Below are 19,223 nucleotides of genomic sequence, written 5' to 3'. Positions count from 1 at the left end.
TCTTGCATAGTGCGTATGGTCAAGAGCAAAGAACCACGGAAGAAGCTCCCATAAAGCATCTAAGTACATTTCAAAGTCAGCCTCCCTCAATGAGCGCACAAAGGTCAGGATGCTGTTCTCCAATGCCATCGTGAGACTCCAGTATTGGAACTGTGGGTGTTCCTTAGTCATTTTGCCACACCAATCAGTAAATGAAAGTTTCGTCTCAGCTTCTATTGCATAGTCATTGTATGCCCGGTGCTGCAGTATGTGCAAGGCTGCAGCTGTCACCTGATGGGCATTGCGCGAGCGTGAAACATGTGCAGCTCGCAGGAAAGAATCTGCACTTCCTGCTGAGGCAATATTGGCTTGCACCAATGCTTCTACCCAGCCGCTTCCAGATAACCAGTCACCCGATGTCTTCAGTGCAGTCATTTCAAAGTGCAATCCTCCGAATAGCAGAACAAATCTGTCCTCTCCATATTGCTCATGCCATTTCCATTGAATCTGTTTTGCAATTGCAAATAATGGTTGATCAAGGGCAATGACAGGAGTCTGTCCTGGATTTAGATGTTGCACGGCACTCCCAATGACATCCATGGAGTGTTTTATCATGGCCACAGTGTGTGCACTTTCATGAAACAGCGGCATTACAGCCGTTACAGATGTTGGTCGAGTTGACTGAGACAGGTTGTGAGCATGGTATGCAGGTATGCCAGGTATGCAGGCATGGTATGCCATATACTATTGAATATTTTATGTTGCCATTGGATTCCTAGACCCTAAAAATGTAGGTATAGGCACTTCAACCATTTTGATATCTGTTCTAATTATGGAGATATTCATCAAAATAGGTCTTGTATGACGGCCATCTTGGATTTCAAGATGGCCGCCATATGGGGTGAAATTGGGGATGCCCCCTGGACTAAAAATCTTTCTTTTCGGGTATTCTAGCCATGTGCCAAGTTTCATGCTTTTAAGGGAAAAGGCACAATCGATCCGAATTTTTTAGCTAAGCCGCCCAGCTATAATGTTCATCTGCTGTCTCAAGTTTTTCATGAAAAAACACTAAGGGCGCCCAACAATTGGCAGAGCCCGGAAAAGGATATGACATCACAGTATGTTACAACGAGCAACCTTTTGTTAAAAAAGGAAAAGATAAATCAATAACGATAATATTCTCAGCCGAGATTTCGAGTAACTTAAAAAAATATATAAATCTTTCCGTCACGATGTTGTGTTTAGTGGCGGTGTATTGGTAACAATGATGGTGTATTGGTTACTGTGGCGGTGTATTGGTAGCGATGGTGGTGTATTGTTACGGTGGCGGTGTATTGGTAACAATGACGGCGTATTGGTTACTGTGGCGGTGTATTGGTAGCGATGGCGGTGTATTTTTTTAATTTGCAGATTTGCTATTTTTCCCTTCGCCATGTATAAAAGTAATTGTCACACACAATAGTTTGGTATATTTAAATATATTATAGAATTATAATAATGTATTTCATGTATGATCCATGAACGTGATTAACTTGGCGTATGTACACTGTACACTGTACAGTAGTCAGTATTTCCGGCACTTCGTAGCAACAATTACTTCACGTGTTTTACAATTTACTTCTGCCTTACGCGTTCCATTCATCATTACTGGGAATACTGGTTCGTTGAATCTTTTTTTTTTCGAAGCCTTTTCTTGTTTTGCGTTGATTTAACTTCATCAATTATAAAGTAAACATTCCGATGCCGAGGAAAAAAGGCCAAGCTGAGCCGGAGTGGCGAGAGGAAGGAGACGATCATGATCAACGCGAGATTCCAACAGAGATTTTACAGAGTAAGTGAAAATGAATTGCAGCGATCTTTCCATTACCAGGGGTATGTTGAGTTACCGGTACCAAGCTTCTCGTGGAGCGCTCGCCGAGTTGCTTAAGCATTATTTTCGAAGCCGTTAGTAAGGAACGGCTGGCTTGGCAAGCGCTAGCAAGCTGCTTGGGAACTGAACACAGCCCTGATATTGAAGGTACTTCCCAAACAAACATTTACAGTGTCTTGGAGCATAATGGGAAATTTTGAGAGCATGGTGGACGGATAACTCTCTCGTTGGTCTTCAATGAAACGAGTACCAAAAGACCTCATTCAAAATCTGAAAAATGTAGCTATAAGTATAGAGAGGGTTTTCAGAGTTATCCCATAATGCCGTGCGCGCCGCCATGTTGGTTGTATTCACTTCCCCGACAACGATAGCATCCGTAGCTCCACAATCTCGCACGTTTATCTCTTCATTCTGACTTACTGCATTGGAAGGCTATGCTCATTATTTGGCCTTGTTAGGTCTTATTTAGCTTGCCAACCAATATGGCGCCCGCGCACTGCATCATGGGTACTGAAACCCCTCTTTTCATTGTTTTCAGTAAACTAGAAACACCTGGGCTGTATTCCATTAGATACAAAATTATGTTGCTGTAATGTATTTAAATAAAGACGAAGACTCTATAGTTGGGACAACAGGTTTATTCCATTCACAGGTTCAGCACACGTCTGGGACAGGAATTGGTTACATGACTCCTTGGTTTGACCCCCAAAGCTCCCCCTATGCATGGAAGGGCTACATCTCACCTCCCCTCATAAAGGTCAAGATGCAGAGGTTTAGGAAGTAGGAACACGAGCTGACCTAAGAGCCAGTGGAGGACAACATTCACTTGCGACTGCTGTGGGCATCTGAATTGAGGGTGCAGGATCGAGAGATGGTTGGGTCCATTAGTGGGTGAAGGGCTTACACGAAGAGGCATATTGGGTTCAATCACAAGAAGTGTTGATACAGGAGTGGGTGACACAGGCACGTGAGCCGGTTCAATAGTTGGCTACACATAACACAATTTGAGTTGATCAACATTTTTATGCCTCCGCCGACAAAGTCGCTGGAGGCACTATGTTTTCGGGTTGTCCGTCCGTCCATCCGTACGGGCTAAACCTCGTTTTTCTCAGCAACTATATATCTGATTGAGACGAAACTTCCAGGGTAGGGGTGACACCCATGCAGAATGTTTTTATGATTGTGACGTCATAGGTCACGTGTTATGGCAGCCATCTTGGATTAAAAGTAAATAATAAAAAATTTATTTCTCGGTAACCGCTGAATGGAAAAATTTCAAACTTAGTACATTGTCAAGTACTCCCAATGGGGAACAAAAGCATGATAATGACATCATAGGTGAAGTATAACCACCGTTTAGGTGGTATATATAGGTGAAGTATACCAGCCAAAAATGTTTTAATCGAATTCCTTATCCTAAAAATCTGAAATTGCATGCACATGATCTATGACCCATTTGTATTTAAATATTAAATTTATGACATCATAGGTCACATGGTTTGGCAGCCATATTGGATTGAAGGAAAATATTATATAATTATATCTCTGAAACCGCTCACCAGTCACCATATCGATGCAAAATTTTACAAATATCATCGAACAGCACTGTTGCACATAGTTTGAAAAAGATGATGTTATCGGTCATGTGGTTTGGCAGCCATGTTGGATAGATAGAAAAACAGCCATGATAGAAAAACGAACCTTATCCGATCAACACGAAACTTCACAAACGTGATCCCCTACCCATACATATGCAGAGTGATGGCATCTACCTGTTGTGGGACTATGCGGAGGCATATTGACGACACCGTCGCATTGTTCTAGTTATGCATGCATCTACCATCTGACAGCTTCACATGAAACCTCATCTCACAAATGTGGCTGATAACAATGCCAGATAACCATATAGTATCACGTTGAGAATTCAATACATATACAGGATCATTGACCCGGAAGTTATGATGTGCAGATGCATGTTCGTGATTATATTTCTGTTGATGCTTGTTGTTTCAACCTGGACCGTTACATTCAAGTGCACAAATGAAAATGTTGTTGCTAATTCACAGACCATGAGAAGTTTGGCGGGTGAGTGACCAGTAGTTTGACGTGGTCTGGTGCGACCGTTTAGCAAAACACGAGCTTGGTGATATTGAATGGAGCCTTTCTTAACACTGTGTAGGCCCTTCTTGAAGACCTGAATCAGCAGGTTTGGCCTGGCCATTACTGGTGGGTTAGTAAGGGGTGGATGTGTAGTGCCAAATACCATACATTTTACAAAAAAAACCTGAAACTCTGGACTCATAAATGACAATCAGTTATCTGATACAATGGAGTTCGGAACAATGTGTGAACACGGTACGCAGAGCTTCAATTGTTACAGCAGAAGATGAGGATGGTATAACGAGGGCTTCAATCCATTAGGAATTCACGTCAACTACATTAAGGAAGAGCTTTCCCTTAAGTGGACCAGCATGGTCGATGTGTAGTCTGCACCACGTTTGTGATGGCAATGACCACATGGCCAGTGGAGACTGTGGCAGCATCCTGGCATGGGCTTGACACTTATGACAATGGCGTGCACAGGACTCGATGTCATTGTCGAAGCCGGGCTGCCAAACATGGGCTCGGGCAATGGCCTTCATGGTGACTGCCTGGATGAGCACAAGGGAGTTCACTGATAATTTCCCCGTGGAGTTTATAGGGAATTATCACTTGGCTTCCCCAAAGCAGGCAGTCTGCATCATTTGAAAACTCATCCGTTCGGATCAGGTTTCACGATTTCGCCCCTCCTGGTAGTGATGTCCAGTGATGTGACATAACACAGCCTTTGACTCGTGACAGTTCTGGATTGTCGTTGGTAGCACAAGCAATCTGCTTAGCAGTTACAGGAGCTTCATGTATGACGTCAACCATGAGATAAACAATATCACCAGATTGGGGAGGTTGTGGAATAGTTACGGGAAGTGGCAAGCGACTGAGCCTGCCAGCCCAATACACTTCCTTCCCCGGGCGATAAACCAGTGAATACTCATAACCGTCAAGGGTCAACACCCAACGTTGAATATGACCTGATGATGTGGGCAGAGTGGTTTTGTTTTTTTCCCAACAGACCTAACAAGGGTTTGTGATTAGTCGCAGTAGTAAAATGCCTTCGAAAAACGTGTTGCCGCATCTTAGAGGTGCTCCAAACACACGCTAATACCTCTCATTCAACTTGGGCATAGCGACGCTCAGTTTCAGATTGGGTTCGAGATGTAAATACAACAGGTTGGAGATTACCAGTTTCATTGTTTTGAAACGATGCACACCCGATACCGTACGAAGAACTATCACAACTGAGAATGCGTTCCTTGGATGGGTTGTAATGGACAAGTAACGAAAACGTGGTTTCAGCAGCCTTAAACACTCTTGTTTGAGCAGCTTTCCATTCCCAGGCAATGCCTTTGCTGAGGAAGAGTTGCAGAGGCTCGATGGTTGTTCTCATTTGAGGCAGAAAATTACCAAAATATGTCAACATACCCAAGAATGCACAAAGTTCTATGATATTTTTGTGGTATTAGAACATTTTAAATTACTTTAACTTTGCTCGGCGAAGGCAAAATGTCTTGACAGGAGATTTGATGACTCAAATATTCAACTTCACGTGCCATAATGATGCACTTCTCACTTCTTAGCATATTCCTTAACACACTTCTCACGCCACTCAAAACATCTCAACCTTCTGGAATGAAATGTTCAGAGGCGTACCCCTGTTATGGATACTTACAATAGTATTGGCACCTCTACTTTTTGTCCTAATTCTTCAAGATCTACAAACATGCAAAACCGCACCCCAAAATGCTCAGCATGGTTGATCCATAGATAAGCTTGGCATGGTGCTCCTGCTGGCTCTCCATTTCTTTATCTTTCTTTCTCTCTTCCTCGTACTCTGTAGCCGCTGCTAATACAATAAATGTGTTTGCGGAAGTTGTCACAAGAAGATCGGGTAAAACTGAAAACTATGGCCCGGACAGCATTTGCTCGAGTACCACGATGGCATTGTTTACATGGAGATCGCCATGTTGTTAAGCAGTGCTGGGTGTTCCGTTCCGTTGGTGTGCTTGCTTGATCGCTTTGCATCATGATTCCAGCAAGCCATTTGCCAAGCGGAACACACACCCGCTCCCGTCGGGAGCAGCTCAGGGGATCATGTCATGATCTTTATTATTACTATTATTATTGTTAATATTATTATGCTATTATTACCCTGTGCTTAAGAAGCGAAAAGCAGGGTTTCGCATTCGGTTGCGTACGTACGTGTCTGCATTTTTAAAATTAATTTTCTTGGCAACCGTTGGTCCGATTGACACGAAATTTTGCCATAGAGCGCCTCTGTGTGTATAATTTTTTTATTCATAATTATGATGTCACCGGTCACGTGCTATGGACGCCATCTTGGAAAAACATTTCACCTCTATCTTCCAAACCGCTCAATAGAAATAGTTGAAACAAGACTCGTTTTCAAGTACTCACCATGGGGAATAAAGTATGATGACGATTACTTCATCGGTGCCTTCATTATGACATCATAATTTGACAAGTACAGCACTTGATCTGATCAGCATTACAAAAAAATTATTCTGCGACTGTTAGTCCGATGGACACGAAATTTGTACAATAGAAGCGGCTCCTCCTGTAGAATATTTTAATGATTATTATGACGTCACAGGTCACAGGTCACATGGTACATGCGCCATCTTGGAAAAATCAAAATGTTGCACCTCCATATCTCTGAAACTGCTCCATGGAAAAAATTGAAACATGACTCATTGTAAAGAACTCCCCATGGGGAATAAGATATGTTAATTAAGATGTCATCGTTAAGAATTAAGATGTCACCTAAAGATGTCACCTAATTAAGATGTCATCATTAAGAATTAAGATGTCACCTAAAGGTGGTTTTTAATTAAGATGTCATCGGTACCTTATTTATGATGTCATAATTCGACGAGTACAATGCTTGATTCGGTCAGTATGAATTGTTTTTTCTCTGTAATTCTTGGTCCGATTGAGACAATTTTCACCATAGAAGCACCTCCTCCTGTAGAATATTTTAATGCTAATTATGATGTAATAGGTCACGTGGTACAGTCGCCATCTTGGAAAAACTGAAAAACGTTACACCTCTATCTCCAAAACCGCTCCATGGAAAAAATTGAAACCTGGCTCATTGTAAAGAACTCCATATGGGGAATTGGTGTTGTTAACGATGACATCATTGGTGTCGTAATTATGACGTCATAATTTGACAGGGACAACGCTTCGACTGATCAGTTTGAAATTTACTGTGTGATCTATGCAACAATTATATTAGAGAATATATATTATGATGTAATCGCTCACGTGGTCTGGCAGCCATACTGGATCAAAAAAAAAGAAGTTATAAAACAGGAGTTTGCTTGCACCATGTTGACTGCACAGGGTAAGTATTCTAAGAATACCATCTAGTTGTTATTGTTGTTTTTAATTTAGTTATTGGAAACTGGTTTGGAAAAACACAATGATAACGTGAAACTACACTTAAGCTGCTATTTATACTACACCTTCAAATGCCATTTTTTTCAAGGACAAAAACAATAACATGTGGGAATTCCTCTGGATTTTGTAGTTGTCGAAAGCAATATAGGCTAAGCAACTACAAAAATAATGTGAAGGCCTCTTACTTTTGATACAATTAATGCCTCTGAACCTTGACTTGTAATACCCACATCTTCCACCAATACCAGGAGTGGTGCATGGTGCTGCACAGTACACGTTTATGTAGAGACTTTGTGTTCGCCCCAGCTTTTTTGCCTTGCACCCATGTACAAGTTCTTTTTATATTTATTTGTCCTTGACCGGGTGGTACAGAATATTTGATTAACTTTGGGAATGTATTTTTGTACAGGTGGTGGTGGAGGTAGAGTTAAGAAAAGTGACAGAAAGGGAAAGAAGTCGGTGAGTGCTCTGTAATACTTTACTGTTTCTTTTTTCAAAATGTGGATTGGTTAATATTTGGAGTGATAAGATTTGGTGGATTAAGATGCAATTACCAAATTTTGTCTTCAGTTGACTTTTTTGATAAAATAATTTCAAAATCTCCTTGAGTAAATGTTATCTCGATTTTACAAAATAGAGAGGGAGAGAGAGAATAATTCCTTTTTTTTTTTTATAGTTCTTTCAGGAACTTGCTGCAGATGCAGAAATAAAAAATGTTACAGAAAAGACTGACAAAGGAAAAGAAGAAGAAGAAGAAGAACGACCAAAGGAAAAGAAGGTAAGTATCCTTGTAAGTTTGTGTGTTCTGTCTTAGTACTGTACTATTTATTTATTTTTAATATCATGTTTATTGTTCATCATCTCTGCAGTCTCTTGTCTTTTCACACAACACCATACTACCCTTTTCTGAACTTCTCCTTACTCGTTCTATGCAGAAAAAGGGCAAATTGATTCAGCGAGGACCAAAGGGAAGTGTGACTGAGAAACATCAGAAAGAAGATATCGAGGAGACTTTTAAAAAGCTCAGTTTGCAGGATAACACAGGTGGGTCACAGTGAGAAGCCTTGCATGACACTGCATTGTGTTATTAGACCACGAGTACATGAAGAGCTATAGTAAGGTGGCTTATGGGAAATACCGTTGCAGGCCGAACAAAAGCACCAAATTTTTCACAGAATTTCTTTAGGGTACTATGATTAATTTCAGGGTAGCCATCAAAAATGGAAAATGAAAAATTCCCAGAAAATGATACTGTTATTAATTATATATGATTTATTGTTTACATATGATTACTTAATATATATTATAAATCACATAGTTATTACTAAAGGTCCAACATTTGCCCAAGATAGTTGAAATATTGAAGAGCAAGTATGAATAAAACTGTCCAAAATATGACTACAAGAGATATTGTCCACCATTGTTCCCTATTACAGCCATCACATATGAAACGTTATACACCTTGCCTTTTTATTTAAAGTGAATAAATGTACAGGTAGCATTAATATCAGTTTAATTCAATGCATTTTTGACTGTTTGTTGTTGATTTTTTTTTCTTTTCAATAACTGTTGTTATATAAAGACGTGCTGAGGACATATGTCATATCTGTGAGTAATATCCCATTTTGAATTTCAGTTTCCCCTACTGAGGACGTATGTCATATTTGTGGGTAACATCCTATCTTGAATTTCAGTTTCCCCTACTGAAATCTCAATGTGCATTTCTGGGTGGCTACCCTTCTGAAATTGCTACGACAGTGAGGAATATTCATGGAAAATATGGCACTTTTGGCCACCCGATAACAGTATTTACAAAATATTTCATTAAGCTGTCTTACTAATAGAGTTAGGAAAGCAAGTCAGAGTTTTAATTGCAAAGATGGAGAATGAAAAAATGGGAATCAAACATTCTGGTTTTCAACCAATTTGCTGATTTCTGCTTTTGTGCCTTAAATCGGTCATTATCAATTATAATTTTGATTGTATTACTGTCTTTATTGTAGACTAGCAGGGGTACCCAGCGTTTTTTGGACGGTGCTGTTCGAATCCTGTTGGCATTTTAAAGAAATCAAGTGGTTTTTTTTCTTTTTTTTCCTTTTTTTGTGGGGGCCTAAAACACTTCCCTACACCCACTAAGGAATTGGGTCAGGGATCATTTAATATTACTTTTTACCTAGCTACAAAGGCTTAGGCATGATAGAGCCATGAATAAAAAAAAATCCAACCTTTTTGTTTTCGAAATTTTCAAAAACATTTTTGGCCTAAAACACTCCCCGACACTTACTGATGAACCTCTGATAGTTTGACGAAGATCCATTTGGCGTCTCTGAGAAAAATGGTAATGCACATGCACACACACACACATAGACATACACAGACAAAACCTCTCTCTTATGGTATAGATAGGGAATGGGATGGGACAGGGGGTTGGGGGGTGGGGGGAGAGGGGGGAGCTGTATCCTCACTTCAAGTCATTTGTTGTACACCCTTAGTGATTGGGTGACCCTAAAGGCTTAACCTGGTAGAGTTAGACCCTTCACCATTGGCATTCCTCTCATTCATTGGCATTCTCATTTACTCATTCATTGACCTCAGGGTTGTCGTCATCGGCGATTCTGAATTTTCCACATTTTCCTCCTGATGTGTTGGATTTGATTTATGACCAATGTTGAAAGTTTTTCTTATTTTTGTGACAGTATGGTTCTGTAGATCTTAAACACTATATTTTGGGAAACATAAAAATCCTACACTTTGTAAAGCCTTTAACCCACAATTATTTTTACCGTTCTACCGGGGAACGGGGCTTTTTGAAGATGGGCTAATGCTGTTTTGTTGCACCTAGTTGGTTGTTTTCAAAGCTGCAAAATATATATTTATATTTTTTCTTTTTGTTATTTGTTCTGCCAGTCCTCTCCTGCTTTTTCACAAATAAATCTTTGCTTCACTCTTTCTCTTTAATCGGCTCAAAATTATACTTCAATGCTTTAGTCCTATTTTATACTAACTCTTTACGTGATTATTTGTGGCATCCTGTGGAAGTATCTGTTGTTGTGCTTTATCATGAAAATTTAACATTTTGTAATCGGCGTCTCCTAAACGATGGTGCAGAAATTCACTAACCTTGGTAGTTGGTAGTCATGATCACCACATGGCACGAAGGTGCAAGAGCAGTATCATTTTGGCCCCAACAACTTAGGCGGGGTCAAAAGGTCAAATACTGAAAAATGAAAATACGGGCACATTTTAAAACATTTTTTTAATGTGACTTTGTATATGCAATCAACAGTGGGGGACACATGAAATATACAACAATTTTTGGGGGATTTATCCCCCGGTTCATGCCTCAATTGGGTTTGGACTTCAAGTCACGGGGGTCAAAACAGGAGAAATTTTTAACTCAAAATTTGATATTGGCGCATTGCTGGTGGAACTTTATGCCATCTTCAAACTTTGCTTTCGGTGGGAAGCATGGGGATTTGCAACGGTACGCTATCAACTTTGTTCTGGTTATTATTATTATTATTATTATTATTATTATTATTATTATTATTATTTAGTTAGCTTCAAGCTAAGCGAGCTTGAAGCTTTTTGTTTTCATTGGGTTTTTTTTTTTGAAGGAAGGTACCAACCAACCAATCAACCAACCAACCAACCAACCAACATAGTTGCTACCAACTCTTGTTATAATAATTATTTGTACCATTGTTTTGAAATGCCTTTCTTTCGTACAACCTTGTTTGTACTGAAAGCCATGATGAAAGAGGCAAAAGTACTTTGGTTGTTGTTAGACAGCCTCTTGTTATCCTTGTTTCCATGGAACCATATCCTCGTTTCCTTTTCATTTTTCCGTTAATTTTTATTTTTAATATCAGATTCCAAGAGTGGAAGGAAAAAGGGAAAGAAAGGCCAAACAAAGGTGAGTTGTGACTAACTACTAAAAAATGGAGGTGTGTGTGTCTCTGTGTCAGTGTCGCACTTCACTCTAAAGGGTTCTTGCTGTCATAGAAAAATCAATATGGTATCATTGGAAAGCTAATAATCTATTTACTTGGTTGGGAAGCAAATATATTTACTTGGAACAATTTTTTTTAAATCAATTTAATCAAAGATGCCTGTCTTAAAAGCCTGTCTTTTCGGGATTAAATAATCGGAATACAGTATAAGCTTATAGCTTAACACAGCAGTTCCAACGGTAATACGTATTATTCGGCTGAGTGATGGGAGGTCGAGTGTATTTATTCCTGATATGTAAAACACTCTGCAACACATGCCCACAGAAAACAGACTTTTTGGAACACTGGCTGCATTTTCCATCCAAACATCATGTAACTTTGTTAAAATAAATTATCCTTAGGTAGGCACTCCTACGTTGGAAGTTTTGTGTCGAACGCTCAAGCGGCTGTGGAGAAAACGAATTTTCAAGCGAATAAAGGTGAAGAAGTGAGGCTAGAACAAAAAAAAGGGCCTTGCCCGACATTCCACAACATGGTCAAGGATGTTGTGGATGTCTATTACTTGTTATATGACAGGAGGAACCCTTTAGAAGGACATGGAAAGAGTTACAAAATTGGATACAGTATAGCAATACTTTCCTGGGCACTAAATAAACCACCACCCATCAACAACGCAGAGAAATTGCTTCCTATGTCTGATCGTATTAACCTTTCATGCCTCAACTGTAGACACCACCCATAGCTATTACAGTACAATCGTAGACTCGATGACACCTGCAACCTCTGACAACCTACCCCACCACAATAAACACATTATGGAAGACTGCGTGGTCCGAGCTCCACAAAGGGAAGAGCACAACATTTTAGAGATGAGCAATCTCTGCTGGGGGTCTGTTTGAGCATGAGACGACGACGACGACAACAACATTCTATAGGAAGACCCTTTTTTCGAGTGTTTCACTTAATTTTACATCCTCATTGAGACTCACAGATAGACATGCAATATGTTTGTGAAGTGCAACATGCTGTCTTTTGATTAAACCTGTCAGCGCAGCGATGGGTATGCATGCCTAGTGATTATAAAATGAGAGATTATAGATGCTATTGGTGAGCATAAATGAAGCAGATGTGCAAACTGAATATGTCATGTGACAGCTTATAGGATATATTGTGTAGCACCCATGGTTTATTTTGCATCCTCAGGAAACAAGAGATGAAAAAGAGAAATCCCAGGTGAGTGAAAACAGCAATGGGTAAAGTAACATTTATTACAAAAATACCTGTCACCCTCTTACAAACCCAAAAACAAGGGTCGTTTTTTACCTTCGCAAAAGCGGAAGGTTATGTTTTGATCGCTGTGTATTTATTTGTATGTCTGTGTGTGTGTGTGTGTATGTTATTCGCATAACTCAAAAAGTATTCAACCGATTCGCATGAAATTTGGTGGGATGATAGGTTATTATCCGGGAACCATTTGATTAGATTTTGGAATCGATCGGGTCAAAGGTCAAGGTCAAGGTCATGAAAAGGTCAAAATCGTCTTTTTACCATAGCGCGGTCAATTTGTGTCCAATTTGTATGAAACTAATGCCAAAATGTTCAGAATTCAATGCCCAATCTTGTGATATGCGACATGACACTCTGACGTCATAACCCTTGTTTGTATGTCTGTGTGTGTGTGTGTGTGTATGTTATTCGCATAACTCAAAAAGTATTCAACCGAATTGCATGAAATTTGGTGGGATGATTGGTTATTATACGGGACACATTTGATTAGATTTTGGGAGCAATCGGGTCAAAGGTCAAGGTCAAGGTCACGAAAAGGTCAAAATCGTATTTTTACCATAGCGCGGTCAATTTTTATCCAATTGGCATGCAACTAATGCCAAAATGTTCAGAATTCAATGCCCGATCTTGTGATATACGACATGACCCAGTGAAGACATTACCCTTGTTAGCGGTTGGGGGTCAAAGGTCAGGGGGGTCACGACCTTGCAAAATGTGCGTTTTTTGTCATAACTCGGTCAATTCTTATCCGATTTGCATGAAATCAGCACCAAACTGTTCACTGTTCTGTTCCCTACACTCCCATGCCAAGTACAGAACAGTAGCTGCGGCGAAGGTATGCGCTCTACCGAGTGCCCGTTCTAGTTTGACCTTGCATTTTGGTCTTCACAATTTTGTAAACAAAGTATTATTTTCTTTCCTTTGTTTTTTTTAAAACATTAGTACATATTTGCTAATTCCAGTACAAAACTAGCACTATATTCCAGGGGCCTGACCTGATTTCTGGTGGTCGAAGGCACTTCATTAGCTAGCAAATGTTCATTGTTGTCAGGTGTTAGGCCAATAGGGATGGACATGCTAGGGTGGATGTAGATTCTGAAAATGGTGGAATTCTATTTTATTGACAAAGTCTCTTCATACATGCAGTCCCACACATAAACATTCATGTCGAATATGCATAAATATTTTTTCCAAGCAAAGGTAGGATGAAGAAGAAGAAGAAGAACCACCTTTAGAGGCCATTTTTCCCTGCAGAGCAGGGGTTGGCCTTTTCCGGGCACCGTGGTCCCCTTTTTGAAGCAATGCGTTACGGCCGGATGCCCTTCCTGCCACCAACCCTGTTAGTCGACTCTTGCGACACACAGGGAAGTACCAGTGAACTGGTACTCAATTTGCCAACCTCGGAAGGATGACAGGCTGAGTCAACCCCCCTGGCGTTAATTCAGCGAGATGAAGATGATATGCATATTTACCTCCGCCACAGAAGGTGGATGGAGGTTATGTTTTCACCCCTGTCTATCTGTTTGTTTGTTTGTCTGTTTGTCTGTTTGTCTGCCTGTTTGTGAAGAGTATATCTTAAAAAGTTGTGGCCAGATTTGTTCGAAATTTGGTGGCGAGGTTGGGTATGTGTAACGGACGAAAAGATTAGATTTTGGTGTCGATCTGGATCCGAATCTGAATCCGAATTTTTTTTTGAGAGTCTTCACCATTGAGAGATAGGACCAAAAACTATATACAGTGGAACCTTGACTTACGAGTGCACCAACTTACGAGTTTTCCGAGATACGAGCCGTCGCTCGGCGGTTTATTGCTTTGAGATGCGAGCCGAGATCTGAGTTACGAGCTTACGTCACCCGCCACCAGGTGGGTTCCGGTCACGTGGTTATCTTGCCGTGCAAGCAGCTCTGCCGTATATAGCTGCTGCTTTGTTTTCGCATTTTGGTTATTTTGGAGCTTACGTCACCCGCCACCAGGTGGGTTCCGGTCACGTGGTTATCTTGCCGTGCAAGCAGCTCTGCCGTATATAGCTGCTGCTTTGTTTTCGCATTTTGGTTATTTTGGAAAATTTCTTAGTTTTAACCATGGGTTCTAAGAAATTGAGTGCCAAGGGCAGTACTGAGAAGAAGAAGAGGATGATGTGCTTGGATATAAAACACGCAATCGTCGAAAAACATGAGCGAGGTGTGCGTGTTGTCGACTTGGTGAGGCGGATGTGAAGGCAGCTGAAGATTTTATTATAACTTTTGCCGAACTGATAGAAGCCGAACGATACATCCCCCAGCAAATCTTCAACTGTGACGAGACAGGGCTCTTCTGGAAAAAGATGCCGAGGAGGACGTATATAACGGCAGAGGAGAAGAGCATGCCAGGCCACAACTTGTTCAGAGTGCCGGCGATAGCTCGCCTTCTCTTTGTGGAAAACACGGTGAGATCCTTAACATCCAACAACTAATGGGACGCAAACGGGGCGCCCAGTTTAGCGGTACACACATTGATGAATCACCCTGCCTGTGATTCACCCATGACAGGTTATAGCTGGGTCGGGATTCAAACCCAGGCTGGACAGTTTAGAGTCAAGTGTGCGTACCTCCAGTCCAGGCCATCCTGCCAACTTGTATGCTGCATACAGGTGAAATATAAAGCGCGAGATATTTTTATATATACTGTATATTTAAAAAAAAATTGGTGTGGTTTTTGGGGGGCTGGAACGGATTAATAGCATTTCAATGCATTTTAATGGGGAAATTTAATTTGAGAAACGAGCAAATTGAGTTACGAGCTCGGTCACAGAACGAATTAAACTCGTAAGTCAAGGTTCCACTGTATATCATGATATCTCAAAAAGCTGTGGACGGATTCGGACGAAACTTGGTGGATAGGTCGGCTGCGTGCCAAGAAAGGATTGATTCGATTTTGGTGAAGATTTGAATCCGGATCCGGATTGGAGAATTATTTAAGTGATTCTTCACCATTAAGTGATCGGGATAAAATCGATATATAGCACAATATCTCAAAGTTATTGACAGATTTGAACCAAACTTGGTGAACGAATTGGTTAGGCAACAAGATCAAGTGATTCGATTTTGGTTCAGGTCCGAATCCAGATCTAGCCTATCAGTGGGATGCAAAGCGTAAACTGTTGAGCCTGGCAGAGGTATGCGCTTGACTGAGTGCCGTTTTAGTTTCTTCATGAATTTATACTCGCATATCAATTTAACATCAAATTTATTCAGGATATGCAACAGAGTGATAAAAGTGTGCTTACTTAAAGAGCAATCACAAGAAATGTACCTTAAAGTAGTAAAAAAAAATGTTCAAAATAAAAAATAAATCCATGTGTGCATAGAAACACAGATTTTTTTTTTTGTTATTAAAATCTGGACTTGGATAATATCTCATTTTACAAAAAAGGTTGGCATAAATAATATTTCACTCTTCTTTTGTGGCATGGAATTAATGCTGTTAAAATTAATTTGTAATGTTGAAACTGGAATGTTTGACGACCCCAATATAGGCTCTACTTCACAAATTTGACTTTCAGTATGTGCAAACAAAGTATGAAGACACAAATGAACTGAATTCTGATTTTGTTTTTTCAAATACAAGAACATCAATACACACACAAGTTAGGGTTTGAGTTAGGTTAGGTCAGCAAATCCATTGCTGTAGTTGATAATAACTATTCTAATGAAGAATCAATCAAGCAGTCAGGTGAAAGAGCTCACAGAGGCAGTGTACAAATGCAAGAAATCCGACATCCGTCACGCTTGACACTTCTTCCAAACCAAAGGCTGAAGATTATGTCAAATCCAAACAACAAGGCAATTGCAGCAAACTTTCTCATGGAAGACTGGAGTGCATATTGTGAAGACACTCTTTTGCCAGGTTGTGAAATGTACCTGTCAGGTGGATTCCATTACATACAGAATGCAGTCAGAGTAGTTAGGGGATACCATCGTGATGTCCCCAAGCTGTCAGGTAACCACAAAGAAGCCGATTCTCCCTTGTTCCTGCATATTGCACTTGCAAAGAAAACCTTGGGCATTGACAGAGTTGTTTATGGAGCTTGGATTCAGATGTAGCTTGCATGTGCCCAAGATGCTGCTCAATGACTGGTATCAAGGAACTGTACTTCAAAACTGTCACTGGTCACAAGATGAGCTGTGTGCCCATGCACTCCATCACAGCAGAACTGGGGGAAGATATGGCACATGTATTGCTATCCATTCACCCATTCAGCAGCTGTGACTTGACATCTGCATTTAGTGGAATGAGAAAAGAAAAGTGGACGGAGGCTGTCACAGAACATCCAAAATTGATGGATGTACGAAAAGGTATTGGAAAATATGTAACAAAAATTGTCACTGCGACTGAAGCGGCATATGTTTCTTTGGTGTCCATGATGTACACTGGACGAGATGAAGTATCTCTGGATGCAGTTCGCTTTGCCTGTTCGCAAAGAAAAACAACACAAGTGAAAAACTACCTCCCACAATGGATGCTTTCAAGCAACATATATAGCATGCCAACTACCAGGCTTGTATCTGTTCAGTATCTATCAGCATCCCCTGTCAACAATGGATGGGTATTGGATGAGAATGGTCACTTTGTTCCAAAGCTGATGACCTTTCCACCAGCTCCTGAAGCTCTTCTGAAATTTTCGAAGTGGGATGCAAGAACAACTGCAGTAGCAGTAGGTGCAAATGCTGGAAAGATGATAATATCTGCACTGATGCATGTCTTTGTGACAGTGAAGCGTGCAGCAACAGTGCTATACATTCAGATGAATAGTTATGACACTTGTGATTATTTCGATTGTACATGAAAGCCTTTGTGACCGTGATTAAGAGGCAAAGTGTGGAATATTAAAAAACTAGAAAGAGACCAGTTCTCACAAAAAAAATAAGAAAAAGATCACACATATATATTATCGCAGGAATGCTGCTCACCTAATTTGCAGAACAGTTACTCATAGCATGAACTTTCATAAGTCTGCAAAGTCTTAGCAAGATACAGTAGATGTATTGAGGTGAGTGGAAATAGTACCATGATTATTTGTTCATGTGCAGCAACTAGGCAGAGGTATGCTCTCTACTGAGTGCCGTTCTAGTTCATGCTGTATTCATTGTCATTTGCATCATAGTTGTTTGAATGACGTAGTTGTATGATGTAATCATAGTTGTATGACGATTTTAACACTACTTTGCATCCTGTATAAGTCCATAGTGCTAATGTACAGGAATACAATTTAAACATAAAATGATGTTATCTGCCGACACTCATATTCATATTTTACTGATAGGCGGATCTGGATTCGGACCTGAACCAAAATCTAATCGGCTTGTTCTTCTCACCTAACCAACTTGTCCCCCAAGTTTAGTCATAGCGCATTCATAACTTTTTAAAATACAATGTTTTATATCACTTTTGGCCCTATCTCTCAATGGTGAAAAATCACTTGAAAATTAAATAATTCACATATCCGAATCCATATTCAGATCTTCACCAAAATCGAATCGCTTAGTCCTTGGCAAGCACCCAACCTGTCCACCAGGTTTCGTCCAAAGCCGTCCACAACTGTTTGAGATATCCTTCTGTGTATCGTTTTTGGCCCCATCTCCCAATGGTGAAGAATCACTTAATAAATTCTACCAGCCGGATCTGGATCTTCACCAAAATCTAATCATTTTGTCCTTGTCACATACACTACCTCTCTGCCAAATTTTGTCCGAATCCATCCACAACTTTTTGAGATATCTTGTTCACAAACAGACAGACAGGGGTGAAAACATAACCTCAATCTACCTTTGATGGCGGAGGTAATGACAGTTTGCTTTCAATGTGGTTACATAAACAACGTTTATTTCACATTCAATAACAAACAAAAATGTTCTTGATATCCATAAATTCTGAGTTTGCTTGATAAATTAAGCTTCAGTAAATGACACATTACCTTGAAACCCTTCAAGTTAGAATGTTAAAGTGAACAAAATGAACAGAAATCAGCATGTATTCAATAGCACATGACATCTCTGTTTGAAGAAGTGCAAATGTCAAGTTTGTTCAGGAGAATAAAAGAAAATTGCACCACTTCTAGAATTTACATCCACCCTGCTGAAGTCCCCACATATGTACCTTAACATGTAGTAGCAATGAAAGTGCTCCAGCCGACCAAGTAGGATAACTCCTTAACTAGGGCACTTTTTGCTGTTTGGTCCACTTTCTACGATGCATTGCCACTACAAGAACAAATACATAAGAATAAAAGGGTTAGATTTATCTGCCATGGATTCTAAGGTGTTGGCGTTTCGGACTTTACCCTTTATGGGAGCAAAAGAGAAACGGCAAAGCGGTAAGTGGATGATGTAGTTTATAACATATACCCTATTCTGTCGATAGCTGAAATTATTTTGTGTCAGAGTAGAATGCAAAACAACACATTAGATGAGATATTCATCACAGCATGCTTTGAATGACATCAAAGGCAAAGTGATAGTTAGAAAATGCTCTTCAAATACAATGTCATACAAAAATGAAAATGGAAAAGCAAAGGGAGGAGAAGAAGAAGAAGACGAAGAAGAAAGGTCAATATACAGTAAATTATCTACAGTTGAGAT

At 40.1% G+C, this 19,223-nt stretch overlaps 1 protein-coding gene across 3 annotated transcripts in view; it reads left to right on the top strand.

Annotated features, from left to right (window-relative positions):
• The first annotated feature begins 1,485 nt into the window (after positions 1-1,485).
• The window catches only part of ABCF1 (ATP binding cassette subfamily F member 1), a 175,824-nt gene continuing 158,086 nt past the window's right edge, over positions 1,486-19,223 (top strand). For 2 of the 3 annotated variants that reach the window (XM_078780068.1, XM_078780061.1), the window contains exons 1-6: positions 1,486-1,638; positions 7,776-7,825; positions 8,043-8,144; positions 8,302-8,410; positions 11,239-11,282; positions 12,523-12,552. In XM_078780068.1, coding sequence (XP_078636194.1) covers positions 1,497-1,638; positions 7,776-7,825; positions 8,043-8,144; positions 8,302-8,410; positions 11,239-11,282; positions 12,523-12,552 — 477 coding nt within the window. In that variant the 5' untranslated portion in view covers positions 1,486-1,496. Of the gene's footprint in view, positions 1,811-7,775; positions 7,826-8,042; positions 8,145-8,301; positions 8,411-11,238; positions 11,283-12,522; positions 12,553-19,223 lie in introns of all 3 variants that reach the window. The other variant, XM_068122175.2, reaches the window with a different exon arrangement.

The sequence above is a fragment of the Myxine glutinosa genome, chromosome 1, assembly GCF_964187855.1.
Source record: "Myxine glutinosa chromosome 1, kmMyxGlut1.1, whole genome shotgun sequence".
NCBI lineage: Eukaryota > Metazoa > Chordata > Myxini > Myxiniformes > Myxinidae > Myxine > Myxine glutinosa.
This window is presented reverse-complemented; position numbering and strand designations above follow the sequence as displayed.